General features: G+C 34.3%; 3 protein-coding genes across 9 annotated transcripts in view; 2 read left to right on the top strand and 1 right to left on the bottom strand.

Annotated features, from left to right (window-relative positions):
- The window catches only part of LOC106142488 (caskin-2), a 232426-nt gene that overhangs the window by 138968 nt on the left and 73834 nt on the right, over positions 1-19624 (top strand). For 3 of the 7 annotated variants that reach the window (XM_060946789.1, XM_060946787.1, XM_060946788.1), the window contains exon 2: positions 683-1254. The exons of the other annotated variants lie outside the window; for them this stretch is intronic. In XM_060946789.1, the coding sequence (XP_060802772.1) occupies positions 714-1254 (541 nt within the window). In that variant the 5' untranslated portion in view covers positions 683-713. The remainder of the gene's footprint in view (positions 1-682; positions 1255-19624) is intronic. 7 annotated transcript variants of the gene reach the window in all.
- Positions 13426-16965, top strand: LOC106134176 (uncharacterized). Its single transcript, XM_013334165.2, has 2 exons — positions 13426-13875; positions 14738-16965. The coding sequence occupies exons 1-2, from the start codon at positions 13426-13428 to the stop codon at positions 15548-15550; spliced, it is 1263 nt and encodes a 420-aa protein (XP_013189619.1). The 3' UTR covers positions 15551-16965.
- LOC106134190 (uncharacterized) lies at positions 13869-18345 on the bottom strand. The gene is made up of 2 exons (XM_013334178.2): positions 17642-18345; positions 13869-14689 (listed from the first exon to the last, which is right to left on the bottom strand). Exons 1-2 carry the CDS (start codon positions 18023-18025, stop codon positions 14201-14203), a joined length of 873 nt encoding a protein of 290 aa, XP_013189632.1. The 5' UTR covers positions 18026-18345; the 3' UTR covers positions 13869-14200.

The following is a 19624-nucleotide window of genomic DNA, read 5'->3' as shown; positions in this document are numbered from 1 at the left end:
ATCCCATAAAAATGTTTACCTCATACTGCATTAGGAGTCCGAACTGATGCCGTGTAGTTTTTAGTCGGAAATCAATATTAAGCGATTTATCCACGTATCAGTATCTAACATGATAGAATTTATAAATCGTTGATAAATTTTATTCATACTCCATAGAAAGGGTAACACGAAAGCGACCGATGTTATGATCCATCAAAACAGCGCCCCCAAACAAATGTTCCGTGCACATATCAATAGACCCGCGTTCAGGGATGGCATACAAATTTTATTACGATACACAGGCGACAGCCCTAGTTGACACGACAGCCATTTGATAGCCCTTACACACGCTAATATGACACTAGATGTAAAGGAACCAGGAACAACACACATAAAGGGAACAAATAACGAAGGCTAATTTGTATTACTCTCACAGCAGATCCAATTTATATATACCAAATTTTAATGACATGATAGAATTTTTAAATTACGATTACTAAATTAACTATTTCAGAGAGATTAGCATAAAAACATTTGATCAATAGCACGGTTCTTTAACCATGGTCAGTTATGTAGTTAGCAGATTACGTATACCTACACCGCTAAAATGGAAAGGATGGTATCTCATGTAAAAAGAAAGAAGTGCAAGCCAGGATCTCAGTTCGAGGACGACCTATCCTTAACTCAGCTGTTTCTTTGTCAGGTTCTTGATACATTTCGTGGATCTCGTTAAAATGACGATAGACAGAGCTGGTCGACCTCCTGCTCCCCGGAGAGCCTCTTCCACGTATAGAAGCTATGATGAACTTGGAATAATAGAAAGAACTAGACCTCTGAGATATCGACACGGAGGTATCGAAGATCTTACGGGCATAGAATCACCCAGGACGTACAGGAATTACGAGCAACAAGATTTAGATGATATAACCGTAATTAGTTCGGAAGAAATGCCTAAACCTAAGAGAAAAACAATGGAAGGTTTCGCTAACGGGTTTAGAAGAACTTTCTCAGTAAGGAGTAGGAGAGATGAGCCAGAAGGAATTCCATTAGATACCTTTAATGCGAATTGTGAAGAGAACTTTGCTTCGGTTAGAGGTGCTCCTTTCGGCAGACGTAGATCCTTGTCTCGGGAGCGCGGGTCGTCTTTTTTGGCAAGAAGTTCTTCAGAAGGTGATGTAAGAGTGCCTCTTCCCCGCGCCCCTCCCGCGGCTCCCACTCCTCGTCTCCATCGCTGTCTTCGTGCTCTTGGAGGAAGTTGGAAAAATCTTCTATTACGTGAGTGACTTTGTTTAAATAATGGTGACTTTTAACAATTTCCAACACAAAAAAAAGTTTAATCTTAAAGCATCCGTTTACTCATTATTAAAGGCAGTTAACTGCAACAGCGCTGCCCTGTCTTAATTATTGGCCCGACGGATACAAATGACCAAAAGAGCTTAGTTCTGTACTGATTAACCACAGAGCTTAACCAAATTAAACGCTTTCTTTTATGTAAATTTAACCGATTGTTTCTAATGAGAAGGAGTTGGTGATTAATGCAAAACGCATTACTTATGATGTCGATTTATTACCTAGTAATCCGACATGCTTTTGTGAAAATATTTTTATGTGTGTCGTCTTCATCTTGTGTGCAATTAATGGCAAATATTGAATTGAAACTGCAAGTAATTGACTCAGAAATCTGTAATTGTAATTTGCCGGTATTGCCTTATGGCTAATTTTCTTATAATTGGTTCCAAATTATTCAATCCACTGAATAGTTTAAAGTTTTTTATTTAAAGTTTATTCTGAATCTTTTTAATAAACGAGCTTTTTCTGCATTTTTAGCGTCAAATCCCGTGAGAGTTTTGAGATTTATTCTTACTTGATACTCTCCCATACTTATCAAATACGAACTTCCATACTTCCTAATCGGAGCCTCTAAATCAGTAGCAGATACAAGATATTTATAATATCAAAAGACCTTGTAAAACATACTGATAATGAATCCATAAAATTACATTTTTGTTTTTAACCTTGAGTATTTACATAAGTATTTACCAATAGGGTATCACCATACAATTATAGGAATGTAAGCATAGTTTCTCCGCCTATGCAGACACCTACTTATTGTGTGGGAAGCATTAACACATGTTTTGTATTGTGAGTAGACTTTTATTGGTAGTAATGACTTTATTCGTAACGATTCAAAGCCGTTTTGAAAGGATATTCACAATTATCAAGGCTACTATAATCAAGAGGTGTAATTTATATAATTTAAATAGAACTGTTTTACATTTGTTTTATATCACGAAGTTCATGGGATAAATATCTACTTACCTACAAATATTCGTAGTTATTTTAAGTATCCCATTACTACGTGTTTGTCATTTTCGAGTATCTTTTTACTAAATTTCTTTAAAACCGAGGTTTTCGGTCTAATTTCCATTTTAAGATTCTTCTCAATTACGAGTTGAGTCTATTACTATTATTTAATCTCTGGCTTTAACCTGTAAGGTGCTGTGAGCATCATGTTCAACCCTCTGCGAGTGGGCTCATTAAGGTAATTGCCTTTTTAATTTTCCAGCAGGCGGGTGCGCATACAATACCTCCTATTGTCCGCGTACGAGGGAGGATTACCTCAATTACCTGCCCCAGTTTGTGAATAACTTTATAACAATATATTGTTGTGATACTTGCAAGAAACTCTTTTATAGTAGTTCTAAAGTTCTGAAAATATACATACATGTATCGAATAGAAAAATTAAAAAAATAGCATATAGCACTACTATTGCCGTGTGGTTCCCGGCACTATTACAAAAAAGAATAGGACCACTCCATCTCTTTCCCATGGATGTCGTAAAAGGCGACTAAGGGATAGGCTTATAAACTTAGGATTCCTCTTTTAGGCGATGGGCTAGCAACCTGTCACTATTTGAATCTCGGTTCTATCATTAAGCCAAATAGCTGAACGTGGCCATTCAGTCTTTTCAAGACTGTTGGCTCTGTCTACCCCGCAAGGGATATAGACGTGATCATATGTATGTATGTATGTATGTATTGACTATTGCCTAGTCTAGTCTTTCTTTGAAATTAGTCCAGTAGTTTCGAGTTCATTCGTTGTAAACAAAACTACAAACATTTTTCAGAGTACCTATAGGTTAATATTGTTAAATAAAAGCTCACAATATGAACAACATTTGAACTTTTAAGCTTCATAATTCATTCTTGTAATGCTTATCTTGATGTAAGTAGCAAAAATAACTTATCTGCAAGGGTCAGAACAGCGCCTCACGTACACCAGCTATCTGCAAATTGCGACGTGCACGTATGAGAATGCTGTTGGAATGGCACAAGTTTAAAGGTTTATATAAAAATGGTTAAAAATTATCGTGTAATGTATTTATATTAAAGCGACAACCACTCACACATTAATCAGGAAATCTCAAAAACTACTGAGGCAATATATATTAAATTTGGCAGGAAGGTAGATTGTAACGAGACGACTGCTAGGAAGGATTTTTTGGAAATTCCTGCGTTAACAGAAGACAACTGGATTTTTATTTTTAGGTTGGTGAAGCCGCGGGCGCACTCAAATGTTTGTTCAACTAAACTTAGTTAATATTCATTTCATAAGATTATAAGGACTAAATTTAAATAAGGAAGTAAGTAAAAACACTTTATTGTACAGAAAACAAAAATTGGCTTGGAACAAAACAAAACAATGTAAACACTACAAAAGACTTTATCGCAAATGCAATCTCTGCCAAGCTACCCCGAGATTTTGAAAAATAAACAGTGGCGCAATATTAAAAATTGTACTTAGACTTTGAAGAAGACTGTACAACTGAAAACGTGCAAATGCGATAGATTCATTACTTGATTAAAACCTCTCTAAGGGTATTTAATAACTAGAAAAAACGAAAGGGTAAAAGTATTCTACTGTGCCAAAATCTTATTGAAATAAAATTCAGATTTATATTCAGCATTTGTGTGCAAAAAGCTGAAGCTAAAAAAAAAACTAGTTAATAATAGTAGATACGCATTACGAAGTTGTAGGTATATTACACCCTTTTATCATAAATTTTTCTATAAATACACTTCAAATGCATTCAACGTGAAGCAAACTGTCCTATATTTTAAAAGTGACATTATCTAATCTTCTCAATACTATCACAAACAAGAATCTACTTATTGAAAATCCATTGCATCTCTACTTGAAAGCGTTACGCAAGAAAAAGATGTTTATTTTTACTTACATAAAAGTTTTGATACGAATAAATTATTAGCTTTGAAAATACCTATTTTAAGTAAATTTCTAGCTATGAATAATTGAATTAATTTTCGTTTGTATAATTAATTTTTATTTTTAAGCTCTTAATAAAAAAAAATCTCCGATTGAAAAATCTCACCAATCGCCCAAAATTTATACCGTGTACCAAACACCAATGTCTCGCAAATAACAGATATCATGAAAAGATTATTGGGTCAGAGTGAATCAGAGCCTAGTTTCACTCCAATAAGCCTGTAACGACATAATATACATACTAGCCGACAAATATATCATTATGGGCAATAAACAGCAAAATAGCACTGGAAATATCGGATATATCCTTGGATATTTTCTCTACTTACCTATGCGGTTGAAATATTTTTTTCCACATGACATAAATACATATGTCGATTAATCATTATTTATTAGAACATTATGTTAGGTAAGATAAGTAGTCATAATGTAGCAATAAGTAGCCTATGGGTTAGGTTCAAAGGTACCAGAGGTCAGGCGGGAGTCAAATATATTAAAAACTTAACTTACCCAGTCTATAATTCCACTTCTGGTTCCTCTCAAGCGAATTAAGGACATAACCAGAAATAACGCCAGGAGTAAGAAGAAAAATAATTGATATGTATGTCATCATATATGCCACATATATCATCACTACATTTCATTCCAGTATATAAATTTTGTGTGTAATTCTTTTGGCGAGCCCTCTACTTTCTACCAATAGAAAATACCTCTTCGCTATTACCCTTCGATATTAAATTACCTATTAAGAAGGTACACACAATATAATTCCACGAAGTACTAATACGAGCACCGAGTTAGATCCTTGAAAGTTCAAAACTTCCCCACTCGCAGCAAGTACGGAGAATCATCAAAAAGTTTTCATTAGTCCTGCACGCTCAACTTTTTTTATTACATATTCGTCGGAGGAGATTAATTTTGTTATAAATTAACCACAAACTATCGTAGATAAATATTATACATTTTAAGATGTTAGCAGATTTGCACGTGATTTTCTCATATTGTAAAGAATTTTATTCTGTTTCCATACAATATTATTTTCCACTATCGTTGTAGATAATTTTTTATTCAATTTATTTGATTGATTTTATACACAGAAGGCAAATTCTAAATGTTTATTATCGATGATGTTTATAAAAAATAAGTAATTTTAATATTTTGCTACCAGTTTTATCTAAAGATATCATATTTGTATGTACCTATGTTACAATCAATCAAGTGTAACCCACAATAATAATACCACAGCAGTTAATCATAGGATCCACAATTCTAGACCCTCAATTAATAAGGAAAACTTAGTTTGTCATTGCCAAATGACACAACCTTTTTGCAAATTAAACAAGCTACAGAAATAAGCACATTGATATGTGTTATAAGTTTTAATACAAAACAGTAGAATCTACCCAAGTTTTTGCCTTTTGCCTTATCAATAAAAAATATCAAATAACCAAAAAAGTCAATTTATGTTTTGATCAGTCAGTTAATGAAGAGTACTGAAAAAGAGTTCTTAATTTTTCTTATCACTTCTGTATCCTCTATGTTTTATCTTTTTTCCCGTATAAGCCGATAGACTTATAAGTAATCTGAAAGGCTTAAGTTGTACTTAATTCAGGCATGTTTTAAGACCTAACTTACATGAAAAGTTACTTATAGTAGTCCTTTAGTGTAACGCTAACAATGCCGGTTAGATTTCGTTATTATATGCAGTAAACTCAAAAAATCATACTTAGATCAACAAATTAACTGATCGAAATCAAACTCGTCGTAATAGTTGTATGTGACCAAAATAAAAAAAAATTAAACGCAAGAACACTTGAATTTTCATAAAGCTAAAATCGAAAAGCATATAGCGTAATCGAAATCTTACGCAAAAAAGTGTACAATTTTAAAAAAATCGCCCGTTCATATTGCATATTCCCCCGGTCACAATGTTTTATTCTGTCGATATAAGACAAATCGATTTTCGCTTCTTAAAACACAATACGGACGCGCTTTCTCGAGAGCCGTTGACATAAATAAAGGACAGTTGATAAATCATTGATGAGATGAAAATTATCGTCGAGTAAGGCACAGCACTACAGAAATCAACATATACTGTATATTTACTTATATTTGTACTGTATACATACATACATAAATCACACTCATTCCCTGAGTTGTACGCAAAGACTACAATTGCCAAGATCCCTGCATACTTCTTTCGTTCATCCACATTCATAACTCTCTTCATGAAAGCTCGTCAGTTTCGGGCCCTCTTCACCTTTTTCTCTATAAGCTGCGGAAGGCAATATGTCTTATCGTCTCTATTCTTCTTAGGTTAACTGGGTTGGTAGAAAAGAGAGCCATTAAATGTCGATAAAAGGGAGGTGCAATAACCCACTAAGTCCAAAATCTAGAGAAATTATATTCGCGGCGACAACGGTTCCGAATTAAAGGATACTTTATACATAAGTATATTTTATCATAAATATTTTTCAGTTTCAATGGCATTATGCAGTAAGAACGAACGGTCTCAAAATTAGGAAAACGCCCAACTGAGGACATGAATAAAATTGTTTTGTTTTGAAAACGTGCGACACCAAATTCAACAAAATGTAAATCTTTGACACCAGGATGAAGAAGACACGAACAGGTCTCTTGTACCTAATCGGGGTTTACGCTCTCTGGTGTACAGACGATAATATCACTGTTACACCCGCATCCTACACCCGCAAGTGTCACTTTACAATCGATAACCGTGCATTGTTCCCGAAGATCTTTATCGCCACCGACCTCGCCTCGCACATTGCGCAATGGAACGAAAACGGTACACACATTGTCTCATATAACTTAACCTAATTGACACTCGAGTACGGAATCGCCGATCGTAATGATGTTTTGATATTATTTACAATGGGTTATTCGATTTCGAAAGCCTAAAACGGGATCGAGTAACTGCGCTTGCTTCACGGAATGGCTTTATTGTGTGGTTCTTTTGGATCATTGTCTGGTAATGTGTGAATGGATATAGTTTTATATAGTAATTGTTTACGCACCTCTTTGCAGTCAATGGCATCTTTGCATTCAACGAATAATTTGAACTCATAATAAGTTTAATAAAGTACTTACCTCAGAATATGATTAAATTCTTTTATACCTGAATTCCTAATAAGGACTGCTCCTAGCAAATGTTTGTATCAAAAAAAAGTTATCTTCCTACTTCAGCAAAGAGGTGTCGAAATTTTATTTAAAAAATACAGTATTTTTATGTCGTGGAATATCCTCCCTTTTGTGATTTAGACTTTGAGCTGTCCGTGCATACATAATAAAAGCCTCACTCACGTTTGTCTGTCCTTATAAAGGGACATTTGCATTTAATAGATACAGACAGGCCATTAAGCCTTATACGACTAATATGCGGGAAATATGCGATGGTAATTGTAGTTTATTTTGCTTGTGGCGTGAATAAACATGGTTTTATGGACGACTGAAACAATGCCGTGTTTTAATCAATCCTATAAGAAAAGAATAATAATTCATACAAGACTTTAACGACAGAGCGGTATCTTTATCGAATGAAAAAACGGAGCCCGTCGTCCTGCGCCAAAAACCTTTAAGCCATTTGTTTGTACCAAATCGATGTCAAAAAGAAAAAAAAACACCCCATATAAATCGCGGGCCGGTTGAATTCTCTCGGCTATTATTTGAAAGCACGCATGGCCTGTACAGTATACAGGGTACCTTCAATGCCTTCTTTGTGCCCCCACGCTCCGCCTTTGTGTCTACCCCTCGGACTTCTGCCCAAAAGGGCACAAGTGCCTTTTTAAATTTTATATCAAAGAGAGTGAATTCTTCACGTCTTTCAAGCACGACTCAAGATTCTTGCGACATTCTCAACACTTCTCTTTTTTGTGAAAATTGAGCTGTAATGTAAAAAAATGCTATATTTGACAAAACAAGGAACTTTTCAAATATTTTATTTGCCACTCCGCATCACTGGCCCTCTTTGTTCATCTGCTATGCTCTAATTTGAACCTTGACATGTCAGTTCAAGGTTCAAGTTAGAATTTCCTGGTTCAAGCGGCTATTAAGTGGAATTAGCCGAAGTTTCGCGACACACGTGTTTGTGAATACAATGGATTAAGGATTTCACGTTTCTATAGAAAATTTGATCTATTGAGGGATAAAGGAGGGTTAGAAAGGGACAACTTTAGTTAATATCCCACACTGGAAAGGGATAGAATATTGTATTGACACAGGGAACGTTATTATTTACGACACTTTTAAGTTTATTATTCGTATTGTTTGTAAGAGTCCCAATATTTGTAGCCTTTATTTGGTAAGCAGATCTCTTACTCATAAATACACAATTTCTGTTTATTTATATACTTTAACTGAATTATCTATTACAATTAATATTATAACATCATATGTTTTTGTTTCAGGTAAGTACTTTCTATTTTCATGGACATGGAAGACATAGTATCTTTATGGAGAACTGGTAACCTACAGGGTCAAAATATAGAACTGTAAGTTTATTCCGAATTGCTTACTATTGCCAGAAAATATAAAAGTCCTGCCTTACCAGTAGTCATCGAAAAAACCTTGTTAGTATGGCTTCCTTACTTTCCTAGCCAACAATATAGTTTAGCTGACCTCAAAATATAAAAATAAATAAATAGATACAACTATTAATTTAGCTTTAGAAATTAATCTAAAGCCGTCGTATTATTCCGAATTCTACATCTCATATGCGTACCAACGAATCGAACATTTGAAAGTAAATCGTTAGATCTGATTAAACACCTGTAGTGAAACAGGTGAAATCAAAGAATGGTAATTAAAAAAAAACAATCTACAAAGTGATACCATGCCAGTATTAAAAAAAGTTGTTCCAGATAAAATCAGAGATAATATAAAATTGAAACACAGATCAATCAGAACCAACCATTGACACTTTGCTTTCGTTCTACTAATTTGGGTCGTTGTCAAGCACAGAGCGGGGAAGATATCGCCGTTAGTCTCAGTGCTCTGTGTTTTCGAGTATCAAAACTATTTTCATACCATTCGGTAGCAGTGAAATTTTTATTTTTTTGTTTCATAACACTTTCACTGCGACTAGATTTACAAGTTCAAGTGTTCAAAGCACCAATGTGTAGGTATGTAGCAAATTAGACGAATTTAGTATTTAATTGCAATTTCATAGATACTGTTTTTTTAACTGCTTTAAACGCGATTATCTCGAGTTTCGCTGAACAGATTTTAATGCGGTTTTCAGTTAACCGTTTATATGTTTTTAACAGTTACCTGAAAATCGCATCAGCATTAGGAGAAGATTTTAGAAATGTAACCAACTGAAACAGGAGGATATCGATTGGAGGTGGTTCTCTTTTTTTTCAAAAGTTATATTCTTTGTTACTGTTGGCTAAAGTTAACTTATCATGCATCAAATTAGGCAATGTCTTTCATAAAAAAAATTTTTAAAGTTAACTTGAGTAATTGTTGCATTAGAACCGTTTCTTCAACTTTGGATAACTAAAAGTCAAATGTTACGCGTGCCTGACCTTGAAGAAATCTAATTCATTTGCCTTGATTTAAAAAAAATAACTTTCTTCTTCGTGCCTCCAATAACCTATAGAATCGTTATCGCCTATCAACGGTTGTCAGTTCTCGTCAAAGTTAACCTGACCCTGATGTAATCGGTATAATTATTGTAAATATACTACGTGGGCACTATCGACGCCATCTCGGATTTACGAGATGTAGGCGCCGGATAGAACCTTCGTGGAGCAAGTTAGGAGAAGTAGCGTTTTCGAAAGTTTTGGTCGGCGTTGCTGTTCATTAATTTTACACTTAGTGGAAGTTTTAAATTTTTAATCTGTTTTTTTACGATTTATATAAATTTTAATACCAAATTATGTCACACACTGACATACACTCATAGAAAACATAGAAAGATTGCAATGCTTAGAAAAAAATATATAAATAATTTAAAATAGGTATTCAACAAAACTATAACCAAATAATATTAAACTTCGTAAATACTTCGCGTAAACACGTTCGTTAAATTGAAGACGCACACAGAACACTACGTCGACGATTTTGCATGACGAGAATTATGAGTGTGGAAAAACCGAAAGAAATATACAAGGATCGTGGCAAGTAGGCATATATAGTATAGTCTCTACTTACACCTACCCGAAAGACGGGTGATTTTATTTAGTAAGTCAGTTTATAACTTGCACCACGCGACAATAGCTCAAAGCAAGGGTTGCCCGCTCCGCCCATGAGCCCCGAAGATATGCCCCGTCAGATAACACAGTCTGCATGTTTACTTTGATGCGACGCTCCTTGACAATTATCATTTACAATTCGATACTACTAGTGAGAGATTGAAATTTTAAAGTGATGATACCGCATGATAAGAATGAGAAATTTTTATTAAATAAGGTATCATAGGCATTTAACGCCCGCTTAATTTCAATTCAATATATTATTGAATAAAATGATTGGATTAAAAAACTGTTTAGAAAAATAGTTTTATTGTCAAAAAAAGAATACAAAAAACTAACACATATATGTTATCAGTCATATAAGATTATGAAAACAAAGACTTTCTGAATAGCCTGTCATTGGCGTTATTGAACATACAGTTTTTAGTAACGCCCATATATTTATTTACGTAATATCTTAATAAACACATATATTTCGACTTAGAGCCGTACAAAATTTAAAAGTATATTATATTATCTTTTTTTAGATAGCATCATAATTATCATTATATGAACTACAAATACTAAAATATTATAATTTTATAACACTTTCAAACATCTCGTAATTTCTACTTAATCATCTATAACAAAAATATTTCACTTTTAACATGTTCTATAACAATAGAAAATCAATTTTTAAAGGATTTTAATAAAAAATCAGATTATTATTAAAATGCCTATTGGGCGCTATTCGCCGTAGGTGGCTAATGACGCCCCAAAACAGTACGTCAATTAACGCCCTGAAATGAAGTAAATTAATATTATAGCTTAAACATAAATGAGATCAGTAATCAACTTATATATCCTACGGAATACTCAGACTATTCAGAGTATCAGTAATCAGTCTTAAAATCCTTTGAAATTTTAATACTTTTTCTATTTATTCGCAATTTGAACAAATGAAGTTGTCACGTTTTGTGAGGCCAACACACTCCTTATGGTACCACTTAGGATAATAGCGCCCATACAGGCTATTGACGCCCAAACCTCACGTCACGGGGCGTTATTACCCGAATAGCACCTTGTACCTAGTTCTCATATTTTCACACATAATTACAAACAAATCAATCAAATTGTCAATGAAATATGAATAAAGATATCTAAATAGAACGCTTATCACAAAATTAGACATGTAAATTACAGAAAATGAATTAAAACTTACGGATTTGTCGGAGTATTTTTTATAAGAACAGCGTGCACTGCCGGCGTCCTTCAAGTTCGGTTCACAACTGAGCGACCGATGGCCTGAGCGGCGCCGCGTCGCGTCCGCGCGTTCCTATTGGTTTATTCTATGTGTGCATGAAGTATAACGTAACTCGTGCGGCATTATCTCCGATTTTTAGCATTCGGGCGTTTTTACACATTGGGCGTTAAATGCCATACCTACCTTACATTAAATAGAAAAAAGTTACTTTACAAGCAAATAAACGTACATACGTAAAATCTCGTCTCTGTCCTACTATCAGATAAAATTGATAGCAAAAAAGAAAAATGTAAGAAAGAGATGCTGAAAAGAGAAAATAGTAAACTAGTAAAGATACATTTGATGAAACTTAAAATACTAACTTGTCCAAAAAAGTAATAGTTGAAATCGTCTATCAGATGACACATTATATTTTTTAAATGTTTACTAGAGGAAAAGGAATCCTATTCGTATAACAAAAAAGTGATTTTTAATAAGTAGAGGAGGTTTAAAGGTATTCTATTTATATAACAAAAAAGTGCTTTTTAATAATTAGATGATAAATATTTAAAAAATATATCTATTGCGAAATGTGGCACATAAATCTTAGCAAATGCCTGCTGTTGTAATAGTCGTAATCACGCCACACAGAATGTTTTCCTCGTACCATTGTTTGTAGTACATCCTAATCCCGTAATACCAGCAATCTTATAAAAAGCAGCATTTCTTTCAATAGAACATCTCGGCAATCTACTGACATAGCCATATAATGCATGAAAGGATGTCTTCGAGGGATTTCCGTATTGTGGAGGGATATTAAAAGGAACACGGTACGGAATAGCTTTCTCTTCTAATGAGAAAATCTTGTAATCCATTGTGTTTCTTTAGCCTTGCTCTTGTAACAATATTAATGTCTTATAAAGCAAGGCTGTCAAATATACAAAGATATAGTCACTTGTATATCCCTTACGGGGTAGACAGGGCCAATAGTCTTGAAAAGATGGAATGGCCGCGTTCAGCTGTAATGACAGGTTGCTAGCCCATGACCTAAAAGAAGAATCCCAAGTTTATAAGCCTATCCTTTATTCGCCTTTTACGATATCGATGATTCTGTCAAATATAGTTTTGTTATAGACTTTTTGTTATAGACTATTTGTTAAGTAACAAGAAGTAAAGTTTCATCAAAAATATACCCGGCTGTGTTTTGGAATTATTCTGACACAAATTTAAGGTAAAACTTTTGATAAAATTTCGTTAATATAATGCAATTTTTCAAAAGTCTCATTTATACGCTTTCCCAGATTCTGGCATCCGTAACCACGGGCGACGGATAGTGTCACATCAATCTCCTGCCAAGATTTTATACCGACGTTTTACTGGCAATATTCTTATCTCCAAGTACTTTAATTATACGAAATGAATGCGTTACCTTTTAGGGTTGCTACACACATAATCGGGCCGGCATTAATCGGCACAGCCGGGCGGTAAAATCGAATATGTGTAGATGAATGTTCGGGAAAAAAGCCGCTCGTCTTTGCCGCTCGATTACAAAGGCCGGGCAACAGCCGAATGGAACAATCGGCCAAACCGGGCGGTAAAATCGAATATATGCAGATAATGTTCGGGAATCACAAACCGCTCGGAGCCGCACACAATCACTCGGCTCGGCAACTGCCGACTTATGCCGATCGGCTTTTGGCAACAATTTTTGTTCAGTAGTGCTAAAAATGTGGGACGAAGACGACGTGTTGTTAATTTCCGCAGCTTTTGTCGTTATTGCCGGCTCTTTACTACGAAAACCTCGAAGATTCTGGGTGCGAAGAGGCCTTCAAAATCGTGACAATGAAGATTTTCTTAATAGATTACAAGAAGATGACTGTGATGTGTTAAACTTAGAATACAGAAGCAACGGTGGATTCAAAGATTTTTTTAAAATGTCAAGTAGTGATTTTGAATTACTTCTTCAACTGATTGGACCATCAATTAACAAAAATGATACAAAATGGAGAACTGCTTTAACTGCAAAAGAAAAACTCGGAGTTACTTTAAGATATTATGTATCTGGAGACTCATTTGGAAGTTTAATGCAGACATTCAAAATTTCACAGCAAAGTGTTTCTGAAATAGTACCTGTAGTAAGTCAAGCTTTAATCACAGAGTTGAAGAGCTTTATGCAGGTAAGAAATAATTCAAGGTGATTAATTGTTGGGTTAAAGGAACATATTCGAAATTAGAATCTGCATTTATTTTTTTATTTATTAAAAAAAATGGAAACATTTTTTGGTATTACGAAATCAATCACAAATAAAATTAACAAATAAAGTCAACATAAAATAACTTTAGCATCTAGCTTTTAACTAAAAAATTATCAGTCACGCGAATATTACTCCGTAATAATTTCAGGAATGGAAAGTTGCGTCGCTTAAGAACTATCATCCATCATAAATCAACATAAACACCACATTTTTAGCATGTTGCTTTGAACAAACTAAATGCACGACATTAAGCTAAAGGATCACGTGATTGTTCTTCTGCAATAACTTTAGGAACGGAAAGCTGCGTTTCTTGAGAATTATCAATCAAAGCTGGTTTATTGTTATTTATGGAAATATATCCTTGTTTGTCAGAATCTGGCACAAAGTTATTAGTACCATCATTAGTTGCAGAGCTGGTACTTGTGTCTGGTCGATAGTAATTATATGAGTCGTATACTCCGAGTTCCCCCTCCATTAGAAGGGTATTTATTTTATTTTGCAAAGTAAGTCTTGCGTAAGGACAATAAATTTTTCTCAACTTCACAGCTACTTGGTCACCGAACAAGGAGAATTCATCTTTGTCACTCCGATTTTTGTATACCTCCGTCATAATAGAATATGCACTCGAAATTTTTTCGTTGACATTCCCCACGTTGCGTGAACGCTTTCGGCATTCATCTGAGGTTTCAGTGCAAGCAGTCGTACTATCTAAGCTGTCTTCAGCAGTGTAATCAATCTGAAAAAATAATAATTACTTATAAATAAATAGTTTTCTACATTTCAGATGCCAAATACCGAAGAAAAGTGGAAAAATATAGCAAAGGGTTTTAACGATAAATGGAACTTTCCGAATTGTCTCGGTGCGTTAGATGGGAAACATGTGCGAATTGAAGCACCATTTCACAGTGGCACTGATTACTACAATTTTAAAGAATACTTTAGTATTGTGTTAATGGCACTTGTAGATTCTGATTATAATATCCTGTATGCTAATGTTGGATGCCAAGGTCGAATATCAGACGGCGGAGTTTTTTCAAATACTATATTGGACAATATAGAAACATTGAATGTGCCAGAAGACAGTGAGCTTCCTGGGAGACCGTGCCGGACACCATACGTAATTATAACTGATAATGCATTTCCTTTAACAGAAAGATTTATTAAACCATACACATCTTTAGGGAAAAAGGGATCGAAAATTAGAATTTTCAATTATCGTTTGAGTCGAGCACGTCGGATGGTTGAAAGTACTTTCGGAATTTTAAGTAAAGTGTATGGGTGCTTTCGAAGACCGTTCAAATTACAACCTAGCAAAGTAACAAAGGTTGTGATGGCATTATTACATCTACACAATTTTCTCCGAAGAAATGATGAATCGAGGCATTTATACGAATACTACGCGTTTCAAGGTGATAGAAGAAATGCCACAAATGACGTGGGAATAAACGTAGGAGAGGCTGAAGAAACTAACGCTGAAAATGCAAATATTGAACCAATAATGCTGTACAATTTTTCGCCCGGTGAAATTGTCAGGGATGAATTTGCTGAGTATTTCTGCTCGCATCAAGGAAAAGTTCCTTGGCAAAATAAGTATTAAAATTTATTAATATGTACTAAAATCAGTGTAGCTAGCTAGATTTGTGTTGATAATTAAATAAATATGTTGTAGTATAGATTTTAGTTTTTTATTTACTACTAACTAGCAACCCGGCCCGGCTTCGCACGGGGATTTCTTACAATTATGTTTTGTATGAAAAAACTTTCGAGAATAAACTGTTTGAATATAATGTAAACTGCAATTAATTTCGTTGAATAAAACAAATACAAATGCTAACTTTGTTTTATACTATGTAGTCTAGGTACACTAATCTACACTAATATTATAAAGAGGGAAACTTTCTTTGTTTGTTTGGTTGTAATGAATAGGCTCAAAAACTACTGGACTTATTTTGATGAAATTTGAAAGATAGACTAAACCTTTAGGAGTAACATAGGCAATTTAAAAAAAATCCCAGGAACAAACATTTTAATAACATAGCAATCGACCGGGGCTTCGGTTGCGTTAAATTTCCTTTATTTTAACGTAATGCTGCACTGAAAACTATGTTGGCCGTCGTATTTGTAAGTGGCAACAAAACATATTGATTTTCTGGAGATCCTACTCGAGAAAGAGCAACATATAATTGCCCATGCGAAAAGCACTCCTTTCTGAGGTCGATGCCAACAATCGAAAATGTTTGTCTCTGGGATTTATTTATAGTGAGGGCAAATGAGACCTTTACAGGAAACTGTAACCTTTCAAAGTATATACTTAGGTAAATCCGTCGGTATCATTGGGATCCCTATCGGTAATGTAACTATTGGATTTTTGCATGTTAAGCCGATTTTAATTAGAAGTACCGGTTTAAAAAAATTACATAAATATACACCCTCAATAAAAAATTTATTTAATTCGAAAACGCAATCATTCACTTTTAATTTTTTTAATAGCGCCATCTGTCGTTCCATACTATAAACTGGCAAAATTTCAAATTTTAATAAAAATTTTTGCATGTTAAGCCGATTTTAATTAGAAGTACCGGTTTAAAAAAATTACATAGAAATACACCCTCAATAAAAAAAAATATTTAATTCGAAAACGCAATCATTCAAATTTAATTTTTTTAACAGTGCCATCTGTCGTTCCATACTATAAACTGGCAAAATTTCAAATTTTAATAAAAAAATTTTGCATGTTAAGCCGATTTTAAATAGAAGTACCGGTTTAAAAAAATAACATAAAAATACACCTTTAATAAAAAAAAATATTTAATTCGAAAACGCAATTATTCACATTTTAATTTTTTTAATAGCGCCCTCTGTCGTTCCATACTATAAACGGGCAAAATTTCAAATTTTAATAAAAATTAATCAAAATGTCAATGAATATAAGAAATATTTTCTAAAAATCAATAAAAATAAATAAAATGAAAAAAAAAAAACTTACACACGGGTACCACGGATCGAACCATCGACATCGACATCAACTATATGACCCTTGGCATTTACCACTGAGCTATTGAATGATACTTACAGGTGGCGAAATTTTGAATAGGATTCTTATAAATTTTTCTTTTCAACCTCATTTGGTCTTTTCTTAAAGTCAAATTTAAAAAACCTATTTTTTATTGCATAACATTAATAACATAAGCTACTGTCCAAATTTCGCTTTTATAGCTTCTATGGTTTAGGCTGGGCATTGATTAGTAAAAAATCATCGGTCCGCGCGCAGTTTCACCCGCGTGGACTACAAACAATGCCCAGCAGTGGGATAAAAAGTAGCCTATGTTACTCCTGAAGGTTAAGTCTATCTCTGTGCCAAATTTCATTCAAATCGGTCCAGTAGTTTTTGAGTTTATTCGTTACAAACAAAAAAACAAAAAAACAAATCTTTCCTCTTTATAATATTAGTTTGGACTAGCTTCCCGCCCCGTGTCTTCGCCCGCACTTTATTAGATTTTCAACTAAGTAAATCGGTTTAGCGGCTTTGACGTGAAAAGGTAACAGACAGACAGATACTTTCGCAAGGATAAGGGTTACATGGATGGGATGGATAAGGAGAATGGATATTATCAGTTAATCTAATCTATAACACAGATACACTTAACATAGACAGAAAAGGCCATTTATAATTGTGTAGACAACTTACCATTTGCGAATCCATAGTCTTGCGAGGTTTATTTCTGGATGATAAAAATAATAAAGATTTGTAGGCGAACCATTTCGAAGTAAATGATTCATCGGCCCCAGATCCACTCTTTTTGCTGTCTTGTTCTTTCTTTTTTTCCCTTAAAAAATGACTTTGGAGGTTTTTAATTTTTCTCTCAACTTCAACTTTTTCGACTTCAAACTTTGCTGCAATTTCTACTAAGGCATCATGTCTTTTGATTTTATTTTTATAGAATTCGTCTTTTGAATCCCATAACAACGGGTAAGACCGATAGCACTCGATAAATTGGATTGTTTTTTCCTGCGACCACTCCATTTTACGTGTGTATACTACGACAAGCATGTACAAAATGACCACAAACATTCAGAGACGACGCCGACGCGTGACGCCCGAATGAAAACCGAATTGTGCCGATTGAACCCGAATGAACTACGTATATACCCGATCGGCACAAGCCGAATGAAACCGAATGTTGTAGTAGTAGTTGCGAGTCGGCTTTTTCGTTCCACAAATACCGTTCGGCAGTTGCCGAATCGAATGATGCGTTTACTCGAATGAACTACCCGATCGGCACAAGCCGAATAAAGCCGAACAAGTGCAGTGATTACTTCGGGTCGGCTTTGTTGATCGACAAATGCTGCCGAACCGACAGTGCCGACCCGCCTATGTGTGTAGCAACCCTTACGAATAACCGACATCTGCCGAAAAGTAACTCCGGGACATAAATTATATGCTACCGAGCCGTTCGTCACGACTGCACTGATATCTTTATTATCGTTTTGAGTTTTCACTATTTTATCATCGATTGGACCTTCTTCGGTTTCATTGATTTGGTTCTAATTTTAAATCTGAATCATATGTTTTTTCGTAGGTCCTAGTTCAAACTTATTGAAGTATATTCTATTAATTTATATCTGATTTTAACCAGACCTTATGGTTTGTCAATAAATCATCTTTTTCTTTACCTTTTTGCTTGTATTAAATATAATTTTCAAATTCAATGGGATTCCACTGTTCAGAGGCAAATGGCGGGAGTTGCCTCATTTTCGCCTAGTTACCCTATCTGATCGTGATACATGATTTATGGCGGGAACATTTGAAAGGAGCCAATTAAAGGCGTACAGAGTGACCTCTGTGGACTAAGTCTGATGATGCAACCGCGGCTTGACGTCCAATTGTGGAACTTATTGGTTATTAAGTCATAAATTATAGCGATTTTTTTCAGTGCGTTTGCTGTTACACATCTTGATTTTATAACAATGTTATTTTTTCTGTTTCTATCACACTCTCACCTTCTAACTTTGTCTATTTCTAAGTTTCCTTATTCTTTTTGATAGGTACGCATCTAATTTTGACACCGTACAAAGCCAATGAAATACTTAGTTATCACACTCAAAAATGTTACTTAATTTGATAACACTTTGGAAAATTATGTAAAATGTAAAATTATGCAAAATCTATATTAATCACGATCACAAAGCAAATCGCAAGACGAAAACGCTGACGCTCATAAATTGAAAACTAACCTTATTTGTAGATTATGGTCTTGGGAGAGGCGGCGTCAGTTTCGCATTCAAACTTGCGAAATATATGCATTCGTGCTGCGTTATAAGTAGTAATTGCATTTTTATCGCTCCAATACTGAAACGTCCCACATTAAATATTGTAGGTTATAAAAGAGCTCTGTTATTGATGAGACTTATTGCATGGGAATTAAGGTGATTATGCGACTTTATGGGACAATGTTTCTTTTTTTAACTTTAATCATTTATAGCCAATTATTCAGTTTATTTAAGTAGCCGAGATATCATCAGGCGATCGTTTATGTAGTACTTAACTATTTTTTTGGAAATGTCACACCTCATTAATTTGTTGTATCATGAGATCGTTTAAGAGTTTCTATAGTGATGTAATATTGCAGCATCAGTATGTTGGCGTCATTGCTAAATCATTTGTTTTTTC

Source organism: Amyelois transitella, chromosome 12 (genome assembly GCF_032362555.1).
Source record: "Amyelois transitella isolate CPQ chromosome 12, ilAmyTran1.1, whole genome shotgun sequence".
NCBI lineage: Eukaryota > Metazoa > Arthropoda > Insecta > Lepidoptera > Pyralidae > Amyelois > Amyelois transitella.
Note: the sequence above shows the minus strand (reverse complement) of the source record. Positions and strands in the feature narration are given on the sequence as shown.